We start from the raw sequence: 27,995 nt of genomic DNA on the forward strand, positions 1-27,995 counted from the left end.
TTGTGCAGCCAAATACTGCCCCACTGAATCCAGCAGAACATCTCTTGGGCCAATGGGACCAAGAGGATGATCAGAACCTGTGGTCTGTATTGTATTAGAGAAACTTAACTGTGATTTCCATTTGATATCTTCAGAGTTAGATTTTCTGGGAATGCTGATACTTAAGGTTGCTAAAAACAAGTTTGCACTCAGTCTGTTGGAAGCCAGAAATCTGGCTTCCCACTGGTTAGCTGAAAATCCCATTCTACTATCCATTTTTGTGCCATTGTCTCTGCTCTTGTGTTCTTACTGGCAATTTATTACCAAGCTGGCTTGCTTGGGAGGATATGGACTGAGATAAAATGCAATGACAATAGCTGCAAAGGAACACTGTGAACTAACACTTTCGAAAGATTCTCTCCAGTCTCACCGTGATTAGTTTTGCATCTAAAATAATAAATACTGTGAGTTGTTTCCACGCATGGGCAAGAGAAATCAAAACTCAGGGCCTCAGTTCCTGGGCTGTGTGGGAGGACCAGAAGCTCAGCTTTCATTTAAAAGTAAAACAAAAAAAGCCACCCTTCTTGTTTCAATCAGTGATGCTATGGAGACGCTTGAGAACAAGATGTGTAACTGATTCGTCTTAATCTACAGAGAGCTGGAAACAGCAACTCCATGCCACACAAATTACAGCCTTCATCTTTGTTGTGATGTCTGCAAATCCCCAAGGAGAGGTTACAGCGGGAAGGCCTGCAGCAAGGGTGTGTAACCTGGAGACTCCATGGGGGAGGAGCGGGGGGCCACAGATTGTCTTCCTTCAGACCTCACTGCAGCGAAGAGGCCAGGCCTCATCCTACTGGTCCTACTACACTTGATAGGAGCAACAGGTGATGCTTTTTCATGGTGTGACAGAAATGATATATCACTTCTTGCAGTTCTAGGACAGTAACTTGCTGAAAGTATTGTAGTATCTACCTGAACATCCATATTATCACCTCTTTGTCCATTTCAGACAATCTTTTGATGCAGTTGTAAATAAATACAGTATAGGGTTCTTTTGGAGGTTTGTTTTAAACTAGAACAATTAGTTGTGCCACCCCTGACATTTTAAATGTTCCTTTCCGGAGCTGGAAATTCACTTGCTATTGCTTTGTCCTAATACTGAAGAATTGGAGCATAAAACTGATTGCACACAGAAAGGGACAGGATAAAATTTGTATCCAGCATGCAATCTGTGTGAGATGCAAATGAGAAGGGATACGGTAACTAGATTTTTTAAAATTTTGCCCTCTTAAATCACCAAAGTTTGAGCTGTGCTTCAGATGCTTTTTGTCTGATTCACCAGCCTCTTCTTGAGAGTGTTCAGCATTTCAGGGGGTGTTTATGAAAAAGCCCCCATTAAAAAATAATGAGCTACTGGTATATAAAAGCTCTCTGCGACCTGGCCAATGAAGTGAAATCACAAGGGAGTCACAGGACTGTAGCCACTGGTTTTATTACCCTGTTGGAAACAGCCAGCTTCCCAACCTGCGACCTGTTCTCAGCCACAAGGGAACTCCCCCAGAATTAAGCTCAGCTGCAAGAAGTGCTGTATCCTGTGTGTAACCATAAATACTTGCATCCTGAGCATGAGGTTTTCGCGTGACTCTTCTTGTTCCAGGTGACGCAACGTTGCCCAAACCGAAGGAGGGGACAGAGGCAGTCCCAGACCTCGTTGGGATTTCCCAGCAGAAGTCTCTTAACGTAAATGTTCGGACTAATTCTTGCTGACTGTGGGGTCAGACATATCCTGATGGGCAGATGGAGCCTCACAGGCTGCCTGGGTTGTCATCACTTTCCTGTACACAGATGCTATCACAGGCAACTGAAATAAAGCCTACATGGGCACTTTAGTAAGACCTCACTCCGTGTCGCTGCTGAAGGGTCAGATTTGCCTTCTTCCCTGTCCATGGCTAATTGTTCCCACTGCTCCTCTTGTGGTGGCTTTTAGCTTTTGAGCTATTTGCCTGTCAGTCAGACCAGGCCACAGATCTGGCTGGAAATGGACTGGTTTTTAATGTGTTTGTGATTCAGGGAAGCACTAGTTTGTGAAAAAATGAAGGTGATGCTCAAAAGAGGGAGATCATTCTGCCTCCAGGCTGTGGCGATCCACATCTTTTGTATAAATGTCCCTAATCTCAGCCTGGGACTCTGACTGTCTCCTGATGTGCTCAGAAGATGATTGGGACCTCACAGACTGGTTTGTCTGCGGCCTGACACTAGGTACAGCTAAATCTGCTGTTGTAGCCATGCTCTGAAAAGTGAATGGACTTCCTGGCAAAGTAAGAACTGAACTGTTTTCCCCTGCCATCCCCAGATTACCAAGATGCAGGAATTGAAAGAGGAGCAGATAAAGCCCACCCTCAGGCTCATAGCCTAATGCTTTAAAGACAAACATGAAAGGGGAACAAACAGAAAAATCAAGTGAAAGCATCTCCCTGTTAATGAAGAGTGTTTCCCCAAATTCTATCCTATTTGCACAGATAAAAGGGCTGGGTGGGGTGGTACAGAAGCTATCTGTGGGGCATGCAAAACTTAATTATGGCCTTTCTCCTACCCTGCACTCTATGTTCAGTGCAATAAAAACTAAAGTTACAAGGCTCTACCTCTGACCATCACCTAGTTCACATAAGAGGAGGAATACGTTCCTTTTCCTTCAGCTGTGCCACACAGAAAGCACTTGCAAGATGAAGCTCAGTCACTCAAAACCAGTGAAGAGCAAAGCAAAACATTGACATTACAAACTGTGGTCATGCTTTCTTTGGACAGATATAAAGCGCAGGAAAAGGGAATGGCATGTTAGGTCCTCTGATTTCATTTTGCATGCTTACAGTGAATTTTCTGGCCAGGCATTACGGCAGACATTTGGCACATGGGGAAACTGAGGCTCAGGGTTGTAGATATACTTGGACTGAATCACGCAATGTCATTGGTGTCAGACCCAGAGCTAGCAGATGGGAATTCCTGCATTCCAGCTTCACCCTCAGGTCACTAATTGCCACAGCCAGGCCCTGGTTGAGACACTGCAAAGCTGCTCAACAGTGATACGTTACCAGTAAGCAAGGGAAGGATGCTCCTTCAGCGCTGGTGTTGGAAGGGCTGGCAGCTTCTTTAATTCATTCCTTACAACTTCATTGCTGAAAGAGAGTTCAGAAGGAGGATCAGGCTACAAGAAAACAACCACAATATTTGATATGACCTGACCTAGCTGGCAGGCTGCTACAGCTCTACATCTGTTCCTCCTTAACAAAAAGCAATGGGGTTTCCTTTCTCTTCTCTCTTTATTTGTTTTATGGCAGACCAGTTAACTTTTCCCTCTATTACCAAAATTGGAGAGAAGCTGTCCCAGATGGTTATGTTGAAGCATTTCCTACCAGTGACTCTGGACACACTAGTCACCATGTCACATTGCATCAAGCAGGGTTCAACACGTCTACATAGAAAAAAGAATAAGGGGAAGAGAAAAAAACGAGATGCTTTCAGCTACAGAAAATCACATTTCTTTAAGGCCTACAGCCTGCTGCAAAAAGTAATGGTTTGCTTTCGTAGAGCATCACAGGTTGCTCTTAGCCTCTTGCCCCAGGGAACTGGCCTTTGCACAACGTCTTCACTGATAAGGCTCCAGCTTGAATTTATGTCCTGCTACACAAAACCCTTCGTTCTCCTCCCTGCAATCTCCAGTGACTACTCCGGCCAGCTGGAGCAGCATAACTGCACACCAGTGAGCAGGGAAAGCTCATGGTGTGATGAGGCAGATTTCATGGCAGGCAGATTCTCACAGATGAGATTAAACCATGGGGTTTTCTCCTAGAGGTCCAAAATGCCTCCCCTCCCGCTTACAAACACACATGGTATTGTGAACACACAAAAAAAAAGTCCCTCAAAGTTTTGGGAAGGAAAACGGTGCTGTTGGTACTTTTAAAATCTCAGAAATACACAGCCAAGAGGGACAGACAGGACACTGAGGATTGCCAAAGAACTAATATTTGTTGGCTAACTTCTCAATAGCATTTTTTTTTCTGCCTTCTTGCATCATGTCCTTTATTCTGCAAAAAAAATGTGGCTGTCCTGGAGCTACAGAGGCAAATACCTCTTCCAGAGCTCCAGATTTCCCAGCCCACAGGCTTCTCCTGTAGGGCAGCAGGGCCATTAAACAGGCAGTCTTGGCATCCCCAGCTGCAGAGCAGCCTTCCTGCCAGGACTGCCTGACCATTAGAGACTCAAAGAGTCCTGGGACGTCGTCCTGAGCTTTGTTCTGGTCTCTGGGACAGTCTGTGTGATGGCTCGTAGAGATACAGTGCTGCCTCAGTTGTAAATACCTTCCCGCAGCATTTCTCCATTGGCACATCCCAGCAGCAGGCTCAGTGGGGCTGCCTTAATTGGAGTTTGCAGGTTAATTGCCAGGTTAAGCCATAGGTAAACCACTAACATAAATCCTGCACTAGATATTTTGGGGAAGCCTACAAGCATTTATTATCATGGGAGCTCCCTGACAATTCAGTAATTTATAAACAGGACCATGCCTTCCAGTCAAGACAAATCTATGGCAGAGATGCCCAAGTATCAATCAGACTCAAATTTTGCAGTGTTTGAAGACCCCACTCCTGCCCAGACCTCATGGTCAGCTGAACATCAGATCTTCCTTTGTAAGTGCAAACGCTCAAAAACGACTCCGACGTTTCCTTCCACGGCAGGTAAACATCTGCACAAGTCTGAACAAGAAGCTGCTCTGCTCCATGTTATCTGCTGATCTGGCCACTCTGCTCCGTGGTTGACAGCCCAGAAAACAAGCTGCTGCTGTTTACAGAGTTTGCAGGATCTGCCCAGAGACATCTCCACAGCATGTACATACTCAGCTCCTACTGATTTTTTTTTTTTTTTTTTGACATTATGAAAGAAACTGAAAAAAAATGGCAAAAAAGCCAGAACAACTGGAGCACAAGCAGCGGTCCCCACCCTCAAGTGAAGACTTTCTGAGGCTGGTTTCTTATAGAAGGAAGCTGAGAAGCTTCCAAAACTTTTCTGGGAAGACAGGGAGTAATTTCCAAACAGGGGCTTTCTGAGCCCAGACAACTGTCAAGTAGGATGAGATTAGTGGTGACTAACTATCTCAGAGAGGCTGGGAAAAAGCCTGAACCAGTAAGGGCTCCCATGAAAGAAAGGGCTAATACCAGTCAGCTCCCTCTTCTCTGCCAGGGAGGAACAAAGCTTGCACGGCATTAAATAAAAGTCTTTAAAAAATCAGATGAAAAGACACCTTAGTGATGCTGTTGGATGGGATCGGTATTTCTGCTCGGTACCTAGAAAATACCACAGAGGTGCCTCACAACTTCCAAGGGTCAGGTGCATTTCAGGTAATCACTTCCAGGAACAAAAAGGTATTTCATGCCCTGGTCCATATATTCACTGAGGCTTCTGGCAAGAGTTGTCTCCAGACAAAAGAATTTAGGCTCCCAGAAGGATGTCAAATCAACCAGAAGGAAAAAACTAATGACTAATGTTGCATTTAACCGGTGGCCAGGAGGTCACTTTCCCTTTGGCTCCTTTTAAAACACCAAAGTCCTTCATTTTTAAAATGTTCCCCGTAGGATTACAAATGGTTTCCTACTTACTGCCTTTCCCACTTTTTCTAGTGAAATACCTTGGTGGTTTTTTTTTTTTTTTTTTTTTTTTTTAATTATTATTATTATTATTACTGTATTTAGAAAGTGTTTAATCCTGTCACTTGTGTTGCATTTATTTTCTAGTCTAATATGTCTCATCCGCTTCCAGGGTTGGTATATAAGGAAGGGTGCTTTTAAGGCAGATTTATTAATATAAAGGGGAAAAAGCTCCAAACACACTTGCTCTGTGTCTTCCAGACCACTTCAATCCTGCACTATGGTGGAAATTATTTAAAAGACTGAATGACAATATGAAAAGTGAACTGGGAAAGCCATCTGCGTGGGATCCTGGATGCTAGTTAGCCATGCAGAAATCGGGTTGACTGGCTGGGGAATGGACCTCCAAAACAGCAGCTCCTGAGTTCTGGTCTCAGTTCTGGCACTGCCTGTTTAATGAGTCTTGGCCAAGTAAATCTGTCTCCACATCGCAGTACTCCTGTCTACACAAGAGGGTAAAAGCTTACCTAGCCATAAGCATTTTGTGAAAAATAGTTTTTTTTTTTTTCTTTTCTTTTTTTTTTTTTTTTTCAAACTGTCCACAAAAATTTTAAGCAAGATTGCATATGTAGCTATGGCTCGGGAAATCCATGCGTGTGTAAAAACAATGATCAGTAACAAAACAAAACTGCAGGTGAAAGCTCTCAACTCTTCTCGGCACGGCAATTAATCCGGCTGAATGAAGGAGGAAATGCAGAGTTGGAGGTTCTCCGAATAAACGGTACCATTCGAGAGACGGTGGTTAGCATTTCCTCCACGTGGAAGAGTGCGGACTGGGTTTTGTAACCCCTTAATAAATGTTAACTGGTTAAACGTCACGTGGCTGTACAGAAAGAAAAGAGCTGGAACCTACGTCAGGTTGCTGTCTGCCCAAATGTTGAAATTATTATGAAATTCTGCCTAACAGCAAACTGGCTGTTGGCTTGCCTCCCTTGTTATTTCGTAGTTTGCTGGGAGATAACTTGGAGTTGAATTGAAATGTTGAATACTGTTTAACTGGAGGAAATGCAGCAATGAGGGCCTAGAACTAGGTGCAATTTCAGGATTTTCTTTTATTTAGATCCGCCCCTCCCAGTCTGAGGACAAAGGATCGACATATGTTATTTCTAGCTGCCTTGACACAGCGGCAGTTTAAGGCTGAGAAGCTGGAACCTCAGCTTTTAAGACCAACATTGGCATGGGTTTCCCAAAGATTTTGGTCAACATCAGACTGGCTTCTAAAGCTGGTAGGATTAATTACGGGGGAAAATCTCAGTGGCAATATGTGATGCCCCACTCCCAGATAAGCCAGAGCACCATTTTCCTGTAGGCCTAAAGTGGGTCACACCTATAGGATTTCCATTCGTCTAAAGAAATGAAACTTGAACCTGCCTTTTCTCCGCCAACCAAGTGTGACTCAGCTCCCGCCAACAATAGTAGCTTGGGCTAACAGCCTTTATATCTGTTTGCAGGATACCACCTCAGGAGCTTTACACAGGTGATCCCATGCCCTTGAAGTCCAAGTTTTTGTAACCAATAACAAAAAGCACAGATCAAATCTTACGTGTCTTGTTTAACCTGAGAATCAGCTGAAGGGGGATACCTGATAGTCCTAAATGCAGTGATATGTACCCGACAAAATGTAAAAATGTTTCAGTCCTGCCAGCTGAAGCATTTGGGGAGTCTTCAATTATGTGAAAACCTTTCTCTGTCAATGCAGAGGACTAGAAACTTCTCAAGGAGAATAATTTCTTATTTTAAAACTTTGCTCAGTTCAAGTCCTGCCTAAATCTTTACCAACTCAGAGATGCTCCCTTTGTACAAACCTGCTGAAACACTGAGCTAGGCCAGGCCTCTTACACCCAGCACTGAGAAATGCTTGTCTGACTTCATCTAAAATCGTTCAGGAGCTCTGGGTTTCTGATGGATTTAGTTTTGAAATGAAACACGTGTAAGAAATGGAAAAATACTTAGTCAAACTGTTCGCTGTAGAGGCCAAACTGATCTGTCAGGGCTGTTGTGGTATCTTAGTTCAAGACAGATACGGGTGATGCAGGCTGTGTGCTCTCCAGGTTTCCCAAGCAGCCATTGAGGCTTTTCAACAGTACTTTTCTAGATCCGAGCCAGAGAGAAACTCGCAGTCGCACAGGCCATAAATCTGATGGTGGCAGCAGACAACACAGGTGTGGAAATCTGCAGAATGCATTCCAGGCATGTAACTCTGTAGAACGAACTTTTCTTTTTTTCTCCCAAAACAAAGCAGGAGTTCAGGAGTTCAGCCTTCATGCAACATACGCTGCCACGAACAAGCTATTATCTCTAACTCTCAGCAGCAAGGCATTCCCAATTGTGGCGCTTCTCCACTTCAAGGAGCAGACAGTTCCATTATAAACAACATTTCAGCAACAACTAACTTCAGGCGTTGAAGCCGACTTCAGTCCTACGAGAAGCCAGTCCATACGTCTCCAGCTGCAGGTCCTCTTGCCGGCCCCAGGCTCGGTTCGCCTCTCAGATTTTGCACTGCTGATATGAATAACCGCAAGTCTCGATGGACAAGGATTGACCACAGTGACCTCATGTTGACTCCAGTAGCACCTGGATCTCACCCAGCATGTAAACCTCTGTCAGCACACATTACAGGGGAGACACTGGACAGACATCCCCGGAGATGCTAAGCCTGCTCCTACAACATAGATGGTCATGGAAGAGAACTATAAAATATCCTGAGTTGGAAGGGATCCACAAGGATCATTGACTCCAACTCCTGGCTCCACACAGGACCGCCCAAAAATCAGGCCATGTGTCTGAGAGCAGTGTCCAAATGCTCCTTGAACTCCAGCAGGCTCGGTGCCATGACCACTGCCCTGGGGAGCCTGTCCCAGTGCCCGACCACCCTCTCAGTGAAGAAACTTCACCTGATATCTGATCTGAACATCAGGGTAGGATTCTTCATCCTTCCTCCAAGAAGAGGCTTTAAATTCCATTAATGTGGCAGATTGCTTTGCCTCCAAAACCCATTTATAATTTAAGATCCCTGGCACTGTCAGCAAGTTGTTATTATGACAGCACTTCTCTGCTTGCCTTGACCCTAAGAATTCCCCCTTTCACTAAATACCTTTGAGATCCACAGGTGAAAAGGAATAAAAGCTGTTTTAATGATGACAGTGATGATCAGCACACCAGTGTGGATGAAGCAGTTAATACCATGTGTTGTGGTATCTTCTGTGCTCTCAAGGCAATGCATTTTGATCAACTAAACCATTCCTTTTACAAGGGGCAACAAAGATGGATGCTTTCCACTGGCTATTTCTACTTCAGGTCTGGAAAGAGATAAATGAAAATAAAATGTCCTCTCAGTCCTACCACCTCAGCCATCTAACTGATTCCTTTCTGTGCTGAGGTTCATAGTCTGAACATACACATTCTGGGTGTGTTTTTATCATGTCCAAGTTATTCTGAGAAACTTAAAATATTTTTCCTCACAGGAAAAGCAATGGAAGATGTGGTTTATCACAGATTTGAGCAGCACAGATTCGGTCCAGCTCTTCTGGGCTGAGCATGTGGCAGTGCATAGAAAACCACATTGAAAAGTAAGAGAGCCACGTGTACTGCAGCGTTCCCTATCTAAACACGGCTGATAACCGAGTTATTTAAAATTGGATGGAACTGAAAGATGAAGCAAGATTGGGCTTGCGCTTCTGTGGTCAGGCGCATGGCAGGATTTTGTGAGTTCATTAAGGTTCTGGGAAAAGATAAAGTGGGATTTTAAACTTCCTTTTTAGCAAGGGTTACATTATGTCATCTCGGATTCCACGATGAACAGGCAATATTTGCAGTCCCTTTTCACTGATTTGTCTGCATTTCAGCGGGCTATAAGTCCCAGTTCACCACAAGATGGGACTTTATTTTTATCCAATCAGTGTGTTATTCACAATCTTCTGTGTGTGTGCAGAGTACCGTTACACTCTCCTCCCAGTGTATCTCAATGCTGACAAAAAAGATACCTCTTCAGGATCATCTGGCAATCAGCCTCACTGCCTATTCACTGTTTTTTTTTTTTTTTTTTTTCCTCTGAAACCAGCTTCAGTGGATATTGCGGTCTTCCAGCTGCACTCAGCTTCAGGTCAGCAAAAAATAATATATGGAATAATGATATATGTGAACTGCTTAGCACAGACAGTTGTCCTAGGCTTCAGATTAAGAACTTTCATGTTTCTCACATGTGGCATCAAACAGCCATCTAACCCTTGGGTGCTACTAACGCATAACTGACAAATGTTGTCAACTTGAATGAAAATTCTTGGGCATTTCATTAATAGTCCCCTGAAACACCAACCACAGTCACCTCTTTGAATATCTTGCAGCACTTCTAAAGATTGGGATGAAGGGATAGCAGAAGTTATTTAAATTTAAATTTAGAAGTCATTTAAATTCTGATTTTGAGAACTCAGTCCAAATTCAAGCTGAAATATCAATTAGTGATGGAATTTTAATGTTGCCCCTGGCTAGACCTACGATATAACCATGATTGTAGAGTCATTTCCTTAGTAATTTCCTTCTGAAGGCTAGTCTATTTCCTGAACTTCGTAGGCATATAAAGAGATTTGTCAACAACAAAGACACAAACAATGCTGTTTGCAAGGGCATGGTCTGGTCAAAGGCTGTGTTTTGTGAAGAAATGATTTAAGGAAACACAATGTCTATGCTGGCAATGCATTCCTCTTGCTACACACCTACAGCTCAGTCACATCACTCACACGGTGATTTCATCAGATTAATTCCCATAACACACAATGGCAGAAAACTTTTAAGGTCACCTACCTTGAAAAATCTCCCTTTGCCTCCTGCAAAATGAGGGATAAAAATAAGTAAGTCATCAAAAATAGAAAAAAAAAAAAAAAGGAAAAAAGAAAATGACTGTTCAAGATTTTCCATTTGCAAAATTCATTTAGCAGCAATTTCCTGTTGTAACTGACTCCTTATGTATTTTCTGGAACCAGTCTCTACTGTCAAGTGCCATGCCACATGTGGTGAGCTGGTTAGATTAACAAACAAAGGGTTTGCCTAATACTGTGGACAAATGATTCCTCATTCTGCTGGTGGATACTCAAGAAGCTACAGGAAATGATGCTAGTAAATAAGTAATTATTTTGGTCAATATGGGTGCTATTTTACTAGAAGATCTCTGAAGTCTCAGTGGTTTTGCAGTCTCTGAGAACCCCCTGACACTTTTTACAAGTAGACTTGCTATTTTCTATTAAGCAGATCTTCAGAAAGCTCTCTCAGTTTTCAAGGGGATGCAAGACTCACGATTCCCTAACTCCTTGATGGGTTTTTCGGGGAGTATTTTGCTCCCTTACTTAAATATCTAGATATTTCTATTAGAATTACAGCCTGATGTTAAAGGGTTGGGTCATGTTCCACTCCAATATTTTGATCAGTATCTCAGTCTTGCTGGATATCTGGCAAACCCTCAAAACCTAGTGAGCTCCCTCTTCAATAGATGTAATATACGTTTTGCATTTTCCATGGGCAATATACATTTCATATGAAATATGTTAAGCATCTCGTTTGCTGACAGCTACACACAAAGCGTACTGCAATAATGTACTTGGTAACTGGTCAGTAATGGAATTTCTGCAGTGAGGGAGTTTCCACTGCCAAGAGGACTGAGTTTTGCGTTCAGGTTTTGTAAATCCACCCGCAAAACCTGTCAGCCCATGTTCAGTGGTGCTGCAGTCCTGAGGCTGGGGTAAAGTTCAGAGCTTTGGTGGTACTTTAATTTGTTCTGGTAACACAACAATTTGAAATAAGGCTGCACGTGAGTTCAGACGGTCCTTTAGCATCTTCCCATCTCCCTCTGAGTGAACTGAAGGGCAGACAAGCTCTCCTGTGGTTCATAGGAAGGAATTCTTGAACATATCATGATTATAGTACAACACAGAGTAAAAACCAAAGGATATGCCCTGGCCTGCACAGGGATGAGCACACTGAATTCAGAAAACAATTTTGCAGGGTAGATTCTCCATACTTCAGCCCTTTGACCTAAATGCTGCAGTGAGGAGTAAGACAAAATGCCGTATGATCCATCTTGTTTTGCATGGATCCCGTCACAAACACGGGCTGTAGTAATTTCTGGTTACAGCCAGCAGAGGTGTGGCTTGTTTGGACTGTTTTCATGAAGTTACACATCAAACTACTACAGGAATACACGTAACATCCTGTGTTTGTGATGAGAAACAATCGCAGCAGCAAGGGTTACAGCGGCAGATCTGGATCTGGGCGTACGATTACTAAGCGCTCAAGTTATTCATTAGGATGAGCAGACAATGGATTCATAACCCTATTGCTGCTTCTCACAATAAGCCTGTTGTTTGATGTCTATTCCCCCAACAGCCAATATGCAATTTCTGTAATGTGCTTTTAATTGAGTCCCCTGTCCTGACTCTCTTGCTCCATTTTTGTCACATAAAATGATCTTAATGAAGATTCAAATCCCTACGCATTAATTGCTTCCTTAACACGAAAGTGCTATGGAAGTGCAAAGTGTTGTTATTTATTAGTGCAGTCTGACGAGGTGCCTTGTCTGCTTACATGCTTCACGCTGATGGGAAAAAAAATAAAACCTACACTACGAAAGGGGAACAAGAATCATCTGACAATTATTTCTGATCTGCTCCCACAGCCATGCTCATAAATGTGATCTTTCATTAAAACCCCCCCACCTCCGCTACTCTGAAAAGTTCCTCTTTGTGAGCCAGAGATTTACCAAACCCTGCTGGTAACTCGTTCTCTGACCCTTCCCCTCTTCCTGAAGAGGGAAATGCAAAGATAATATTTGTATCTGGAGAAGTGTTTTTGGAAAATCTTTAAGCCCTTCTGCCCACGCTGGAAAATACAGACAGTTGTATGTACATAAGGTTACAGGGATCATCAGAGGGACAAGTTCCATTGGGAAAACAAATGAAGCTGAATTCAGTGGAGAGAAACCCACTGGATACAGATTTCACCCAGGAATCTCATTCATCACTTAGATTTTCTCAAGCTTTGCCTCATACCCCAGGGTGGTGGCTGTCTGTGTTAGCACAACATAATATGCATTTATGGAAGCAAAATGCTAGGCAGTGGCATCTGCTTCACACGTGGAGTGTTCTGGTTTGAGAGCCTTCTGTACCTATTTTGCATTGGTATAACTGATGAAAAAGCTGTGTAAAGACAACTTTTACAGCTCATCTGCTGGAAAGTCTTTAAGTCTTGAGGTCGTCTTCACTGCAAACCTGACAGGAGCTGAAGATTGCATGCATCCAAATCTCAGCCACACAGAGGAAACTGCCCTTTGGTTCACAGGGACTCTGAGACTCCTGTAACTTGGGGAGTCCCCGTGCTTCTGTACAGCCATTTTGGATTCTACAAGTCAAAAGATTCAATGCACATGAGGAATCATCAAGCAAGAGAAGGCTGGTGCTTACCTGCAAGATGTAGGCAGCTAGCTCAAACACCACTTCACTGTCAACCTCGATGAGTTCCTTGAAGGGTGAAGAAAACATAAAAGAAGAGAGTTCAGTGAGTTTGAGCTCCTACAAGAAGGTGCATCTCCTACTGCAGGGTGAAGCATGCGGTGCCAGCTTTCTCCCCTGGCTAGTGCTCCAGCACTGCTCCTGGAGACCAAAGTGAAGCTGAACCTGCTCACTCTTATGCAGAGAAAGACAAATATTCAGTGTGACGGCCTGGAAAATGAAGCATAGCTGCATGTGGCATGAAGGGATTCCTTGGGAGGAGGTAGGAGAAGGCAAGTGGAAGGGGGAGGATCAGGGTCATTTTTATTTTCATGTGTGATTCAGTGAAAAGTAATCTGGGGAATACACTTTTTCTCCCCAAAATACCACTTGTGCTTCAAGGGAACACAGCTTTACCCTTGGCTCACAGAAGCATGGAAATGAGAATATTTATCTTTAGTAAAGTTGTGTCAAAGCCCTTGCAGAACTCCTCTGGCCCTTGTCCACGGTAAGCTCACAGAAAAAGAGCCATATTGCCTCTCACAGGATGGGAGCTGTGGCTTCAGCCCCTTCGTGCCATGAGCACAGGGGCTGGAGTTGCTTTGAGAATGACCCATGAAAGCGAATCTTTTGGCCGATCTTCACTCTATAGGACCTGGCCCCTGATGAAAGCAATCTTGGAGGGTCAGGTGAAATTGTGAACGTTTTGCTTGGACACCAGGGTCACAAGGACACTGATGGCCCTATCTGATCCCTTCAGGGTTCTTCTGCTGTGTGGTCACTGCTTCATCTAAATGTGCGGGATGCAGACCTGACACCAAAAATGCTTGGGATGGGAGGCAGGAGCATTGATCCCATGGCCAAGTGTGCTCTTCCCAAGTCTCTGGTCCCAGCCAATGTTGGCTTTTGGGAAGACAGTGAGCTCTTACTTGGAAAATGCTTAGGCATCAATTATGCAACTAGGTCTCTGGTGTGGCCACATACACCAGGTCCCTGCTCAGCTTACTCCTGTGGTGGATTTTCTGTTGTATTTATTTAAACTGCTGTTTTTAATATTTCATTTCATCTGGCAAGAAGTGAGTTATCTAAATATAGATCACGGCTGTGATCCGTGCTCCAGCCAAGTCAGGGCCGCACCTCATTTACAAGCCACAATCGCGTTGGTTCGTCTCTGGCAAAATCAAAAACAAAGAGAACAAAACAGAGGATAAGATCCAGGTGTCCTTGGCTTCCACCGGTGCCAGCTTTTTAAAATAAGCACTTCCCTCACCTCCTGCATGATGACTCCCTGGGGAGTGAAGCCCAGCTCCGCTACAGGCGATTAACACACCTTGGCTAAACCGTGATTCACACAGGCACCTGCACTACCGTGTGCCTGTGCCAAGGGAAGCAGCCGGTGCATGATACAGACACAGACGGGGCCAGGCTGGGGCATTCGGGCATGTCCCACAGCAAGGGTGATGCAGAGAACCGGAGTGCTTGGTCTTCCACTCTCCTTGATGCACTGGGCATGGCGGGGATGAACCAGCCCCTACAACCACATGTCGATGTTGTGGCAAGTCTGTACTAGTAGGTAGAGTGGGCCAGGGCCCATTCTCTGGCCCTAAGGGTACACGGCACAGTAAAGCTCATGACTAAACACTTTTCTTCCCTCCCCCAGTCTCACACAGAGTTAGCTCAAGTACATTGCCTCTCAGGTACAGGTGCTCGTGCCTGGACAGTGCCCCAGCAATGCCCGGGTCAGGGTTAGTTGGCACCCATACCAGAGAGTGTTTTTAATTAAAAACCATGACTGGTAGAGGGACAGCGTCCAATGCCAAGCCCTGCCTGTTTGGTAGTACAAATGTGGCTTGGCTTTTCTGTGCAACTTTGGCTGTGCTGGCCCTGTGCAAGGGTTTGGGTCAGTTGCAGGACCCACAGGAGCAGTACAGTACTCAACACAGAGCCAGCTGGCAGCTCAAGGGACTAGCTGACCCACACTGAACAGGCCACAGCTTTATTCTCTCCCAACATGAGCAGTCCTATATCTGATGGTGTGTGCCTGGAGAATCAATGGGGGGGAGGCTTGATGTACAGTGTTACTACACATCCCATACACAGTACGGCCCTTCCTGGTAGCAGGGGAACCTGGGATGAAGCCATCTGTGAGAAGTCCATCAAGGAACCTTTTTGTGCTACAAGGAAGGCACTTGCGAGACCTGCTAGTTGTAGGGATGGCAAGCACTGCATCCCCCTTTCTATACCTGTTGGATCCCTCCATGCTGGCTGGATGTTCACTCTGCATCTGAGCAGAGACCTTGTAACCAACTTTCAAATTCAGCGCCAGTTATTAAAAAATAACACAGCATGCCTTAGTGTGTCTGGAAGTCAGACGGGGAAGGACTCGCGTGGGAGACTGGGAATCCAGCAAGACTATTTTTGGATAGAGATGACAGTCAGTTTGAATGTGCAAAGTAATGGTTTTGGGAGAGGTCAGACTAAAATAGACCAACCTAGATCTGTAGGCACTTTTTTCTTTTTTTTTTTTTTTTTTTTTTTTTTTTTTTCGTCTTCTTATTAAGCTTTCTCCAAAAAAAGAACAACAGCGTAAGCTTTTCCTGGCACCACTCCAAAAAGGAACTTTCCCCGGGAACCAAAATGTGATGCTCACTGGGCTTGTCGCTGGAGAGGGCTGACTAAGCACATCTAATTGCAGCTTTGACGGAGAGCAGAGCGCTACGAAGCTCAGCTCAGCAACTCTGTCCCTTCCCTGGTGCTGGAAAAAAAAAAAAAAAAAAAAAAGGTATTTTCTGGCTTCCTGCATCTTACCCTGCATTTTAGGATGTGAAGATTTAGTCCCTGCGTTTTAGGCTATGCAGGTATCAGGAAGTGAGGCCTCAGATTTGGTGTAAGCAGTTCACTTAGCAGGTCACAAACATGTTCAGGGTCGTGGGACAGTGGCACAATCACTCTGTGACTAGAGATGTCTCCTCCTGCTGATTCCTCCTGACAGACAGAGGTGAGTTATGAGGAACGGCCCCTACCAGCACAGGGAGAGGCATGAGGGATCCTGCCAGGGAATCCTAGCTGCCGCAAAATCTCTCCCATATGCAGAGCCATATGCAGCCAAGCCTCTGCTGCAGCAGCTCTTGGACCTGGTTATTTTTTGGACCCTTCCTTTTGGACCTGCATGTTTGGTTTGTGGCACAGAAGCCAACGCTGCTGCTGCGGGGTGGTGGAGGAAGGCTGTGCCAGGAACCCTTATCTCCAGCACACAGCCTCGCAAAGGGTAGGTGACAACAGGCTGGTGTTTTCGCCAGGACTATTTTTGGCACAAAAAACATCTCTCCGTGCTGGCTTGCTCCTGTACAACATGGTCTTCCATACACAGGCACCGCCCCACGTTCACTCACAAACACACTCACATGCTCACTCTCCCAACCAACAAACTCCCAGTCACACTGACACACTCATAGACCTCCCTCACAAGTCACACTTCCACAGACCCATACACATCCCTCACACTCCCACACTCACCATCCTGCAGACACAACATCTCACAAAGTTCCTGTCACACACACGCACTGTGTCACACATGGTAAGCATCCCTCAGGTGCTCACCCCCCCGCACACACACCTAAACCCACACTTTCCTTACACACACAGTCTCACAAACACGTTTATTTACACAGAGCTCCGATTCACCCCCAGGCGCACTCCCGCCCTCTCCCCCGTCCCCAGCCCAGAAGATGGCGCCCGCCCGCAGCCCGCGCAGCCGCTGCCGCCCTCTTCGGGCGGGAAGCGCGAACGACGCTTTTTGAGCACAAAATCAAGATTTTTCCTTCTAAATACCAACCGCTTGCTCATTTTAACAGCTGGAGGTTTCCTCCTGTCAACTACAAGAGCTATTTGGAGAGGGGGTTTACCTCAGAATCTCAAAGTCCAGAGATGAAACCCAAGCATGCAGCTTTCAATGGGATTCATAACTCAGGGACGGAGGTCTGGGGGCAACACAATGCCAACTGCTCTTTCAGTGCTTCACATTTCTCATTCCCAGGCAAAATTCAGCCCTGGTTTGCTTATACCCCTTGCTGCTGCTGCTCCCAAGGCCTTTCCCTAAACATATCATCCTGCCATTTGCAGGGAGCAGTGGTACCAGCCAGACAACTCACCTTCTCATTATTTCCAGTAGACACGGAAGTATTTTAATTTACTTCTGCAGTCAATGCAGATTAGGGCAGGGGATGCAGACACAGGTGTCTCAGACCACCCTAGTGCCATCCTGAGCGCCCACAGTCCTTACCTTGTAGATGCAGGACTTGGCGTTCAAGAAAAACAGCTCGATGGTGGCATTGTCCTTCAGATAGGAGATGCTTTCAATGTAGAACCTGAAAGGAGAAAAGCAAGAGAGGTGAGACACATGGGTGAACTAGGGCAGAACATGAAAATGTAGTAATCACATGAAAATATGTGGTCGGTGGAGTAGGGATGTGTATACTGAAAATGAAGTTTCTTTGTTTGTGACAGAGACATTTGTTGATGAAAGAGGCTCGTGCGTGCTATAGGACATGAGCACTCAACACCACCCCAGGCATACTGAAGCAACTGAATCATCAAGTGGTTTATTTTGTTTCTAAGTAGCTCTTTGTTTTATTTTTTATACTTTAAATAATTCTTTATTCAGTTTGTTTACAAGCTCCCCTTCATTCTCCATCACATTTTGGCACTTTTTCTTTGCCCCTTTACTCAACCTATCCATTTTTGTGCTGTCGATCTGCCATGCATAAAATGTTCACTGCCAGAAATGCACTTCTGTGTTTCCTCTTTGTTGACTTCAGCTCTTCATACAGCACATTTTTAATGCCTTTTTATATATTTTTCGTGGGTAGCATGCAACATCTATAATTACAGAGTAATTAACCAGCAGTAGTTAAGGACCTCGCACAATTTAACAGTACCATGGGTAGTGGTGCTGGGGATGACAATAATCTACTCTTTTAGTGGAGTGAGATAAATTCTCAGAACTCAGTAAAAAGCTGCCCAATCCAAACCCTCTGTGTCCATAAAACACACTCTATTGCATTGACTGATCACCCCAAATATTTGCAATTACATTGAAAGTTTATTGTATGTATGAAAGATCCTTTGGCAGTGAACTCTGAGTTTTGCCACCAGCTTGAATAGACTCCAGCCCTTAATTCTGCTTTGTGATCTTTTGGGGTAAAAATCCCAGGATAAAAAAAAGTGCAGGATATATCATCAAATTTAATAACAAGCCATTACATATGAGTATGTTATATGTTTTTAGGATTCCCGTAGTAAGAGAGAAACCCTATTCAGGTAGTGATTAAGGTGAATTTTGCATTTAGTTATTGTTTCAAGTGAGGAAAAAACAAACATCTATCTGCCCACTCTGTTTCAGAGTGATCTTTAAGTTTCAGTACAGTGGCAGCAATGTTTCTTACATAAATTCCAGTACCATCGTGCATTGTCAGAGCCAATTAGAATAGGGAAGGTGCCAGGGAAATGCTGTCTGTATTAGGAACTTAAAAAAACAACAACAAAGAGATACCTTAGAAATCTGGGTAGAGATGCAGAGTCCAGTTACAGAGAAATCTTACTCCGTGACCCCACTGTCTGGGAGTGAAGCTATGAGACCTGCTGAAACTCTTGGGGCTTCACACAAGCATTAAAGGGATTGTCTGTGTTCAGCTGTTTGCAGAATTGAGGGCCTTAAATGTAACCTTCTCAGGGCTAAAGGTCAAAGCTCTGTAGTGCTCCTAGGTGTCTTCTGAAGACCCTTCAAAACAGTTTATTTCCTGGCAAGTTCAACCAACTACATACTCGAATGAAATATTTTGAGCTCTTTATGTTTGTCTGCTGAGGTGCTCCTGCCCATCCTCCTCCCCCTCCAGAACAGTTCAAATGAGAAATTTTTAAAAAAGGAAAATAAGAAAGAAAACATTTGAACATAGGGATCATCAAGCACAGAAATTCAACTTTATTTTATTTATTTATTTATTTTGGTTTCCACCGGGTTTCACCTCCTGTCCTTGAAACTTTTCTTTTTTTTTTTTTTTTTGGGCAAATAAAAATATACTTGGCTTCAGAAATGCAACAAAGCTGCTGCATTAAAAAGGCACCTTCTTGCTAGGTCTGCTCATCTGGCTTTCCATCTGCTGAATTCAGGGAGAAAAATGAGAATTTTACACCTACTATGATTCATGAAGAACCTCCTCTGCTTATCAGCACTACCAGTTCTCTCCAAGTTGTGATGGTCAGATCTTTAATTCCAGGGTCAGAAAAAAGAGGGAACAAAACTCTATTTTCAAATCCCAGTGAAGGTTAGCAGAAACATACTTTTTTGTTTCATCAGCGGATCAAATGAGACCGTCCTCATCATCACTAGAGGGCAATATTGCATTTTCTTTATGCTGCACGGATTTTTCCCAAGGCTTTCCATATAGACACATGCCCAGATCATTTTCTGTACAAAATTGAGTCTCTCCGAGCACAGAGCCTGCACATGATACTTCATCTTCAACAAGAAAACACAATTCTCAAGTGAGCTCTGGGGTGGAGAGTGTGCAGGGGAGCTACTGGCTCTCACACAGGCACCCAGGCAAATACAAAGCATGTGCACCAGGAAATTGGTGCTACTTAAAAGAAAACAGATTTACAGAGGGACCTCTTATGGGATTTGCTGTGTGGCAAGCTCAGAAAACCCGAACTGGAGCAGACTCCCTTGAATTCACAGCCTGAAAGACCTGTTTTTTTCTCACTGACTGTGAATCTGTCAGACCTCCTCCTGTTACCACCTTTTCCAAATACAGCGAAGGAAACCGGGTTTAAAATGACCCATGTCAGCACCTAAGGAAGCAGGAAGAAAGATCCAGCTGCTAAGGCAATGAACCAAGCAAGAGATCTGGGTTAAATTCCTGACTCTGACACAGGTTTCCTTCGTGACCTTCACCAAATCATGTAGCTGTTTGGGACTGTTGTGCCCTGTTTAAAAAAATACTCCTCCCTCCTTTGACCCCCCCGTGTCTGTTTGGCCTATTAAGATTATAAGCCCGTTCCTATTGCACGTAGGGGCAGCTATTGGATTTCTGTCGAGGACTCCCTAGGGAGCAGCATTCCTCCATGTGCTATGAAGCTGATATCTCCAGGAAATAATGGACGGGCTGGCCAGAGATGCAGACAGTACCGTGTGTCTGACGCCTTAACTCTGCTACCTGCGGCTCCTAGAATACAACCAACAGCTTTGCCTCAGACAGCTCCTACGAGAAGTTCCCTGATGGCCAGCAACTGTTGCTGTGAGAAATTAGGTGCCTTCAAGAAGGGTTAAAACGCCACAACATTATGTGTGTTTTAAAACCTGAGAAATCAGTTTTGCAAAGGTTTCAAATGCAAAGAAGGGAGATCAGCCAAACTTAATCTATTTCCGAGTTTCCCCTCATCTTCCTCCCCCCCCTTCCCGTGGCCCCAGTAATTTGTAATTCATCAAATATATTTTCTAACCATTAATTAAATGGACCAGGGAATATTACGCTGGGTAATGAACACAAGGTGCCTATCTGCACTGCTCCCTCCCAGCGGCAGGAAGATAATAATGAGGACTGCAGAAAGCATCTTGGAAGACTTCAGAAGCTGCAGCATCAGAGACATCTATGTGTTTCAGCTGTGAGGACGTGCCTTGTGCTGGTCAGATTGCTCTGCATTAAGTGTTGGTTAACTGGCAACTCGCTCTGAGACAGCTCAAGCTCCCTCATTCTGCGATGAATGGAGATTCCCATCGCAGCCAGCCAAGAACAGGCATTTATGCAGCAGTGCCTGTGAGAAGCAATTGTGGAAACTCCTGATCCTTGGGTGATGGGAACTTGGTATTGCTGTAATTTCCCTCTTGCACTACACAGAAGCTCACCTTCGACTTGCAGCAGAGAGAAATGCCCAAGCCTTGACTCACTGTTGAAGCAAGACACATGTGATGCTCTCTTGCTTTAGCAGCAGAGCTGACTTGACCAGTGCTTCCTATTTCCACACAGCAAAAGAAACAGTCAAAAACTGTTTAGCACTGCCCCTAACACACAGCCCTGGACACATCTCATCAGCCAGAACTTGGCCATCTATCACCTCGCAGGGACCAGGCTCTGGGCAGTGTAATTCCCAGCTGCGAATGTACAGTTGTAAGATCTGAGATCACGAGCCAGTGTATTTATTTCCGAGTAGAACATGCCAAAAGATAACAGTATTTCACCGTGGCCTTAAACACAATGACATTTCAAAGCATGACCACAGCAAATGGATGTCTTATCTATCTCACGTAGATCTGCCCTGGGGCAGCAAAATCATCCTAGTTCCTGTGAAGTTTGATGTTTGACTCTGGTGACAGCTGGTGTAAAAGGCTTTTATTCAACAACAAAACTTTTTTTTTTTCTTTCTTTCTTTTTTTCACCAGAAAGAAACACCTTAAAATGCCCATTCTGCTGCTCTGGTGTTTTCTCACAAGGAAATTCAGAGAACATATTGAACTGGCTTTGGAAGAGCTCAGAAAGGTTTCAACACTGTTAGACTGAGGAACAGCATCTTCTCAAGGGAGTACCCCTGCCAGGAAAAATGACATCAAAACTGGAGCCTTGACCAAGGACAGAGACCCCAGACCAGGCAAGGACACAGCACAGCACTCTCGTTACTGTCCTCTCAAGCCTCACCCTCAGAAGAAGGCTGAGGGTGGCCCCAGAGGCATGGGAGGCAGCTGGGTGAGAGGCATGCCTCTGTGCACCCAGAGGGAGGTGAGCAGTGCCAGGCAGCGATGGGGAGGCTGAGGATGGCACTGAAGCTGCTGGTCAAGGTGACCGTGACTGATAACGGTGTGGGAGTGATTTGTGGGGGCGTTCCTGCCTTTGTGAAGGGGCAGGAGCTGGGCACACAGCATTGGCAAGAGGGTTCCTTTCCTCCCAGCTCTGTGATACTGTATCTGTGCAGGGAGACAAAATACCTCTCTTGGGCCTCTTATGAATAGGAAAAAATAAATAAAACAGAATAAGAATCCCAAGCAGCTCTTCTTTCCCCTGCTAAATATATATATATATATATATCTATTTTCATGAAAAAGGAAAATAAAGGGTAAAGCCAGTTTTCACGGAACATGTCAAAACGAAGCAAAAGGATTTTGGTGTTGTTGCATTGTCACCTTCTCCAGGGCTTCCTCCTGCCCTAGGTGGGAAATGCAGGAGGACCCAAGAGAAATGATAGAAATGTACATTCCACGGCCCTTCCCAGCTGGCTGAGCCCATTCTGGTTAGGATGCAGGACAGAGCTGCCAGCAGAGCCCCGTGGCTCTCAGTGGGCTGTCTCTTACTGCATGATTACAAAGCGATGGCTAAAGGAGAAGACCCCTTTTCTGCCTCATCCATCCCAGGGTCTGGCTCATTATCCCTCACTATGTCATTTAAAACCTCGGAGGATAATTTGAAAAATATGAGGCCATTTGCTAACCAGGAAAAGAAAAATCACATGCGTCGGTGTAATGGACTTAACTGCAGATGCCATTATGTCCAGTGTCTCATGCTAAATGAGTATTCGGAGCAGCTCAGGCTGCAGAGCTCCTTTTATGTTCCAGCCCTCTTTGCTAATAGCTATAGGTGCATACTTTATGTGCTGACACCTAAAGCAGACAGTGGTTAAATAGCTGGCCTGTTAAGTCATCAGCCAGGAATGAAAATTGGAGACATCAAAAAGCGCCATTTACATCCCCTCTGCATTAATTTTGGTTCTGGTACCTTGCTCTGTCCCCTGTGCTTGTGCCACGCTGCGGTCCCCCTTGCCCAGCACCAGCAATCGGAGTGCAGAGGATGGGATGCAGCAAGAGAGACCTGTGTTGACTCCTGCCTCGTTGCATGGAAGCCACAAACCCTGGAGGTGAACTCGATTCCAGAAAGATGGGGAATTCCAGCTAACAAAGCTGTGGATGCTGTTAAACTTGGGTCTGTTCCCTCTCTCCTCCACACTGGCTGTGCTGTACTACGAAGCTGCTTGCATCTTTTCCCTCTGCCCATCCACTTTTCTCAGCATCTTTAAGAGGGTAGCCCACTGGACTCCTGGAAAACCATGAGATATTTGCTCATTCCTGTGCTTCACCTTCCCCAGGTACAAAAACCCAAGTGATCTGCCTTGGAATACATCGGGCTCCAGCTGTTTTCCAGGCTACACATCCTGGGAACCTCTGGAAACCACTACGTGCTGCAGCATCAACACAGAGAAGGAAAGTCCTGACAAGACCATAAAAGAAGCAGCCAGCTGAATATATTTTGCAGACGGCTTCACCCTGAAATGTCCTGAGGAGTTTAGTTTGCCAGGGAAGCACAGCTCTGCACAAAAAGGCTGTTGCAGCTCCTCTTGGATGTGGTTCTCGGTCCCAAGTGTGAGGTGAGAGTAGTGACCAAACCCCAGTGACCAAACCCAAACCCTGCTTTTTCCCCCTCCTCTCCCTCAGCCACCAGGGATTTCCCCACTCTCCTGAGCTCAAGCCCAGCTCTTTGAGTGCTCCATGATCCAGGAATGACACCTTGACTATTAGAGGTACCTCTCTGGGTGCACTGTCATGCATAACACCATCCACCAGTATTCGGGGGGCTTCTTTCTTCTCGGGCTCTTTCGTCTCAGGCTCTTGAACCATTTTGGGACTAGCATTCCCTCCAGCCATCCCACTGGCTTGTCAGCAGCCCACGAAGGCATGATTTGGCTGTGAAAGCTGGCACAGAGTTTTCCTACTGCACCTACCCCTCCAGCACTTTATTCAATGCCACCGCGATGGGACCCCTCGTCGCAGACCTCTCTGCTTGCTTCGCTGGTGACAGCAGATCACACCCACTGGTGTAAAGAATAAACGCACACATTGCAATGAAAATGGAAGCGATGCCTGCACGGCTTTGACCCAGTTGGAGAATCTGTGTGTGGGCATTGCCGTAGCTATTGCTCCTTGATCCAAATTAGGTACAAATCTTACACTGACAGCATCCATCATTTTTGTGTAGTACCCATCACGCCGTCTAAACGCTTCCCAAAATTAGACAAGACAATGCTGCCAGCATCAACACATTCAAAACGTGGCTCAGACCAACACGTTTTTAGAATGCTGATTTTCTTCCCCCTCAGGTGGCTGAGTGCAGAGGAAAAACAACTTCGCCCCATTTCTAAACACAGCCCACTTATACAAATATATTCCCAGTTAAGCAGAAAACGGGAATAATGTTATGGGACCTGGGAGCCAGACTGCTATTAAGATGTGTGCGTAATGGATGGCTTAGCTCAGAGCTGTGCGCTAAGTAGCAGAGCCCCATTAGTTCCCTTCCTCAAGCAAAGGTCAGTTTTCACACGAGTAAATCTTCCGGCTGGACAGAAGTTTCTCATATCTCTAAAGAGACTCCGAGGAGCTCAGCCTCCCCGCGGGCGATTTATTACACCTTCCTCCTGGTGAACAGAGCAGGGGGCCACCCCGAGGAGGCGGCAATAAATTGTCTGCGGGGAGCCTTGTCTTCCAGCACAAACAAGGGCTGAGCGGCTGTATTTATATGCTACGTCTGGCTGGGAGGAGGGGGGTCGCAGGGTTGCCGGCTTTTGAGCTCTCCCCCCTTTTCTTGCACACAGCTGGTGCACACCGACCAGCCCGATGAGTGCTGCACAAAGAGATCTGGGTTCTGGCACTGCTTCGCCAGGGATTTTACACAGAGCAGCTCATGGGAAGCCCCGAAAGCAGCCTGGTTGGGCTGGGTTGGTTACACAGATTGAATGTTCAGATTTTTGCTGTTGTTTTTACAGTATCCCAGCAGAGTGTGGAGCTGGAGAAATGCAAGTGAGTGGGAGATGGCTCTTTGTCTCCTCTCATATGTACCATAAACTGCCCGTGAGCTTGGAGTTACCGTCTCTGTGCTGGTAGAGAGCAGGTCGGGGAAACTGCTCAGAGGACAGAGCTCAAAGAGGTGAGAGCCAGCCACAGGGATGAAGACGGAGCACCCCAAGGTGCCGAACATCTCAGGGCAGTTCTCTGAACTCTCCTGGGATGATGAAGTCCCATGGCAAAGTGGGGTCCAGCGCTGCCCTCCTTGCAGAGGAGCAAGGTGCTGGAGTGCCACAAACCCCTCTCTGGAGGGGAAGACCATGGATGGAGAAGCACAGCCCCTTTTATGTGCAAGACAAATAAATTGCTCTGGTTAATTTAATGTGGTTCTGTTCGTCTCTTCCTGCCCCAGCAGGCTGCTGTCATCACCACCCCCTAATCTAATTTCTTGGAGACAGGTGAAGCTGACTGGAAGTGAATGGCACACACAACCATGGCATACTGGGATCATCGTGTGAGTGGCTTGGGCAAACTGTAGGTGGCATGCTGTGGAACGACACCCTGTTTGTGTCCTCTGGCCAGTTGGGGAGGCAGCAATGTATTTCTGCAGCAAGTTGTCAGGGCTGTCTATCCCCACGAACAATTGGTACTAGCAGCCACCTTCTTCCTTCCTTCCAGGGTTGGTTGTTTCCAAGTGATCTAGAACTCCTTTTATTTTTCTTTTCTAATGGAATACTGTTTTAAAAAATGGGTATAAAGGAGTGTGAAGAACTAAAATAACCTAAGGCCTCATTAGCAGCTGAAATCTGGTCCAATTCTATTCAGGTAGCCAGGCAAAGCTCAGTATCTACACGGATCTACAGGAAACGTCTTCTCAGCCCTGGCTGGGCCAACTGGCTTTGAAATAATCCAAATTTATAGGCTGCAGTTGATGCACACAGAGGGGATGAAAGGTGAAACTGCAGCAAGTTATCAGGTGAAAAGAAGAAGCTACAGTGTATGTCCTACATCTGAGCAGGGGTCTGAGAACAGAGGAAGGAGGTTGCTATTTTAGACTGCAACTTTCTGAATTCCAAAGTAGTCATCGCGAATCAGGTCAGATGAATTGTTCCTACAAAGTGCCTGTTTCTTCCCAGTGATTGCACGGAGAGGCTGTGGTAATTAGCCCCGACACAGAGCTATCTATGTGGAAAACATCTCAGGTTTGGTGTGATGAGTCCCATCTCAGACGTCTGTCCCACCTGGCTGAGACCAGGGTCACAACTGGTGCGCACCCAGCTGCGTTCCTTCACGTTGGCAGCAATGACACACATGAGCTTTGCACCCTGTGTTTCAGTGCTGTAGTAACTGCAGTAACCTGGCAGAGGGTCTGGCCTCAGTATTGAGCCCTGAGCTCTCCTGCTGACTTCAGCCCAGCCGGTGCATATGAACAAGTGCCAGACCTTGCTGGACACAGGCATTCCTCTGGGGGAATGCCGCAGGACCATAGAGACAAACCCTGCCCCACAGTGTATTTGAGTATTGAGGATTTATTTCAATTTTTTTTTCAGTGCCTTTCTGTAAGAAAAGCCTTTCCACGTGAGAGATGCTCTGATTCAGCGTGACGACTTCTGCAGTGTGCTGTCACTGTTTGACTGGTGGAGCTGCCCTGAGAACGGGTATGCTCATTCCTGGGAGAAGATCCACCAGTGAAGTGAATGTTATTTGCTGAGCTTGTTCATATAAATTAACAGCATGACAAACACCCAGAAGATAAAGAGATCAGGCTCATGCTGGTGGTTCCCTAGCTAAGGATTGCTAATCTCACAAGGCCATTGTTTGAGGATGAGAATTCACTGCAAAGCTGGGCCAGCTTTGCTTTCCATGAACAAACAGCCTGTCTGTGCTCTGGTCCTCTCTCACTTCAGGGATTTACACAAAGGGAGTGACTTTGCCTTTTTTTTTTCCTGCCTATGTGAATGAGAGCAGAATGCTCCCTTCCCTGCTGAAAGCAGAATGGCATTTATCCAAACCCCTGCCAGCTCTTTTTTCCTCTGACCTCCTCACTGCCTTGCTCTCCACACTTTCCTTGGGTTCCAGCCTTTCGCTGTGCAGCTCGTGTTGTGAGGTACAGCTTCACTGTCTCTCTTCTGGTCTCAAAACACCTCTGTAAAAACAGCCAAGCAATCCTTCCTTCCTTCCCCTCTGTCCTTCACTTCTCCTGGACTTCAGCCGTCACTCTCATCTGGCTTGGTTTATCTGCGCTGTAAACCCTTGGAGGCAGGGAGTGAGTTTCACCCACAGCTGAGTGACCAGTGCTTTAGGAAGCCACCCAAGAAGCGACTTCAAAGATGAGAACTAACATCGCTCCCATCCCGCTGCCAGATGTCCCACCTCCCCTGCAAGACACGGGATGCTCCCTCTTACTGTCGTGCATGGCTTTAGTGCTATGTAAGTGGATGTTGGCAAAGAGTCTCATAAAATAATGCACAAGAATTGCCACGGGGCAGTTCACAGCTGCCCAAGCAATTCTGATCTCTTCCTAGATACCTATGTTGTTCTCAGTGGAAAGCTCCAGAGGTGACAACCTAAAGACAGAGGCTACAGTTCGTTCTGCAAGTGTCCAGGGGCAGTAACCATTCCTTCTGAACTAATGCTAAGGACATCCCTCTAAAATCCTCCTTCTTTGATTTTTGGTCCTTGATTACAGAAGAGAGTAACGGCATGGGACTCAGTGCTCAGCAACGTGAAACCCTGAGGAAATGTAGGACAAAAGACAAAGCTTCCGTGGTGCTGCAGAGATTTAAATAAGGCAGGAGAAATTCACGCTGTAAAGCTTGTGAAACTTCCTATTTGCAGCATCGTTCTTCCAAGAAACCTTTACTTAAAAACGCATGCTTCCTTAAATGTAAATGTATATTTAGAGCAATCTAAAAGCTGCAGCATCTCTGGTGGGCATGTTGCCCATCAACGGTGCCTCAGGCAAGTTAAGGGTAAAAACACTTCGATAGTCACATAAAAGGTGAAGATGGTTCCTCCACAGGT

General features: G+C 45.5%; 1 protein-coding gene and 1 long non-coding RNA gene across 9 annotated transcripts in view; both read right to left on the bottom strand.

Annotated features, from left to right (window-relative positions):
- Positions 1–27,995, bottom strand: part of FRMD4A (FERM domain containing 4A) — a 355,878-nt gene that overhangs the window by 54,641 nt on the left and 273,242 nt on the right. For all 8 annotated transcript variants that reach the window (XM_035334235.1, XM_035334241.1, XM_035334249.1 and 5 more), the window contains 4 exons: positions 17,436–17,520; positions 13,127–13,183; positions 10,479–10,501; positions 3,072–3,155 (listed from right to left, as the gene is read on the bottom strand). In XM_035334235.1, the coding sequence (XP_035190126.1) occupies positions 3,072–3,155; positions 10,479–10,501; positions 13,127–13,183; positions 17,436–17,520 (249 nt within the window). The remainder of the gene's footprint in view (positions 1–3,071; positions 3,156–10,478; positions 10,502–13,126; positions 13,184–17,435; positions 17,521–27,995) is intronic.
- LOC118171299 lies at positions 17,897–19,903 on the bottom strand. Its single transcript, XR_004753148.1, has 2 exons — positions 19,388–19,903; positions 17,897–19,191 (listed from the first exon to the last, which is right to left on the bottom strand). It is a non-coding gene; the product is annotated as an uncharacterized LOC118171299 (long non-coding RNA).

Source organism: Oxyura jamaicensis, chromosome 1, assembly GCF_011077185.1.
Source record: "Oxyura jamaicensis isolate SHBP4307 breed ruddy duck chromosome 1, BPBGC_Ojam_1.0, whole genome shotgun sequence".
Taxonomy (NCBI): Eukaryota; Metazoa; Chordata; class Aves; order Anseriformes; family Anatidae; genus Oxyura; species Oxyura jamaicensis.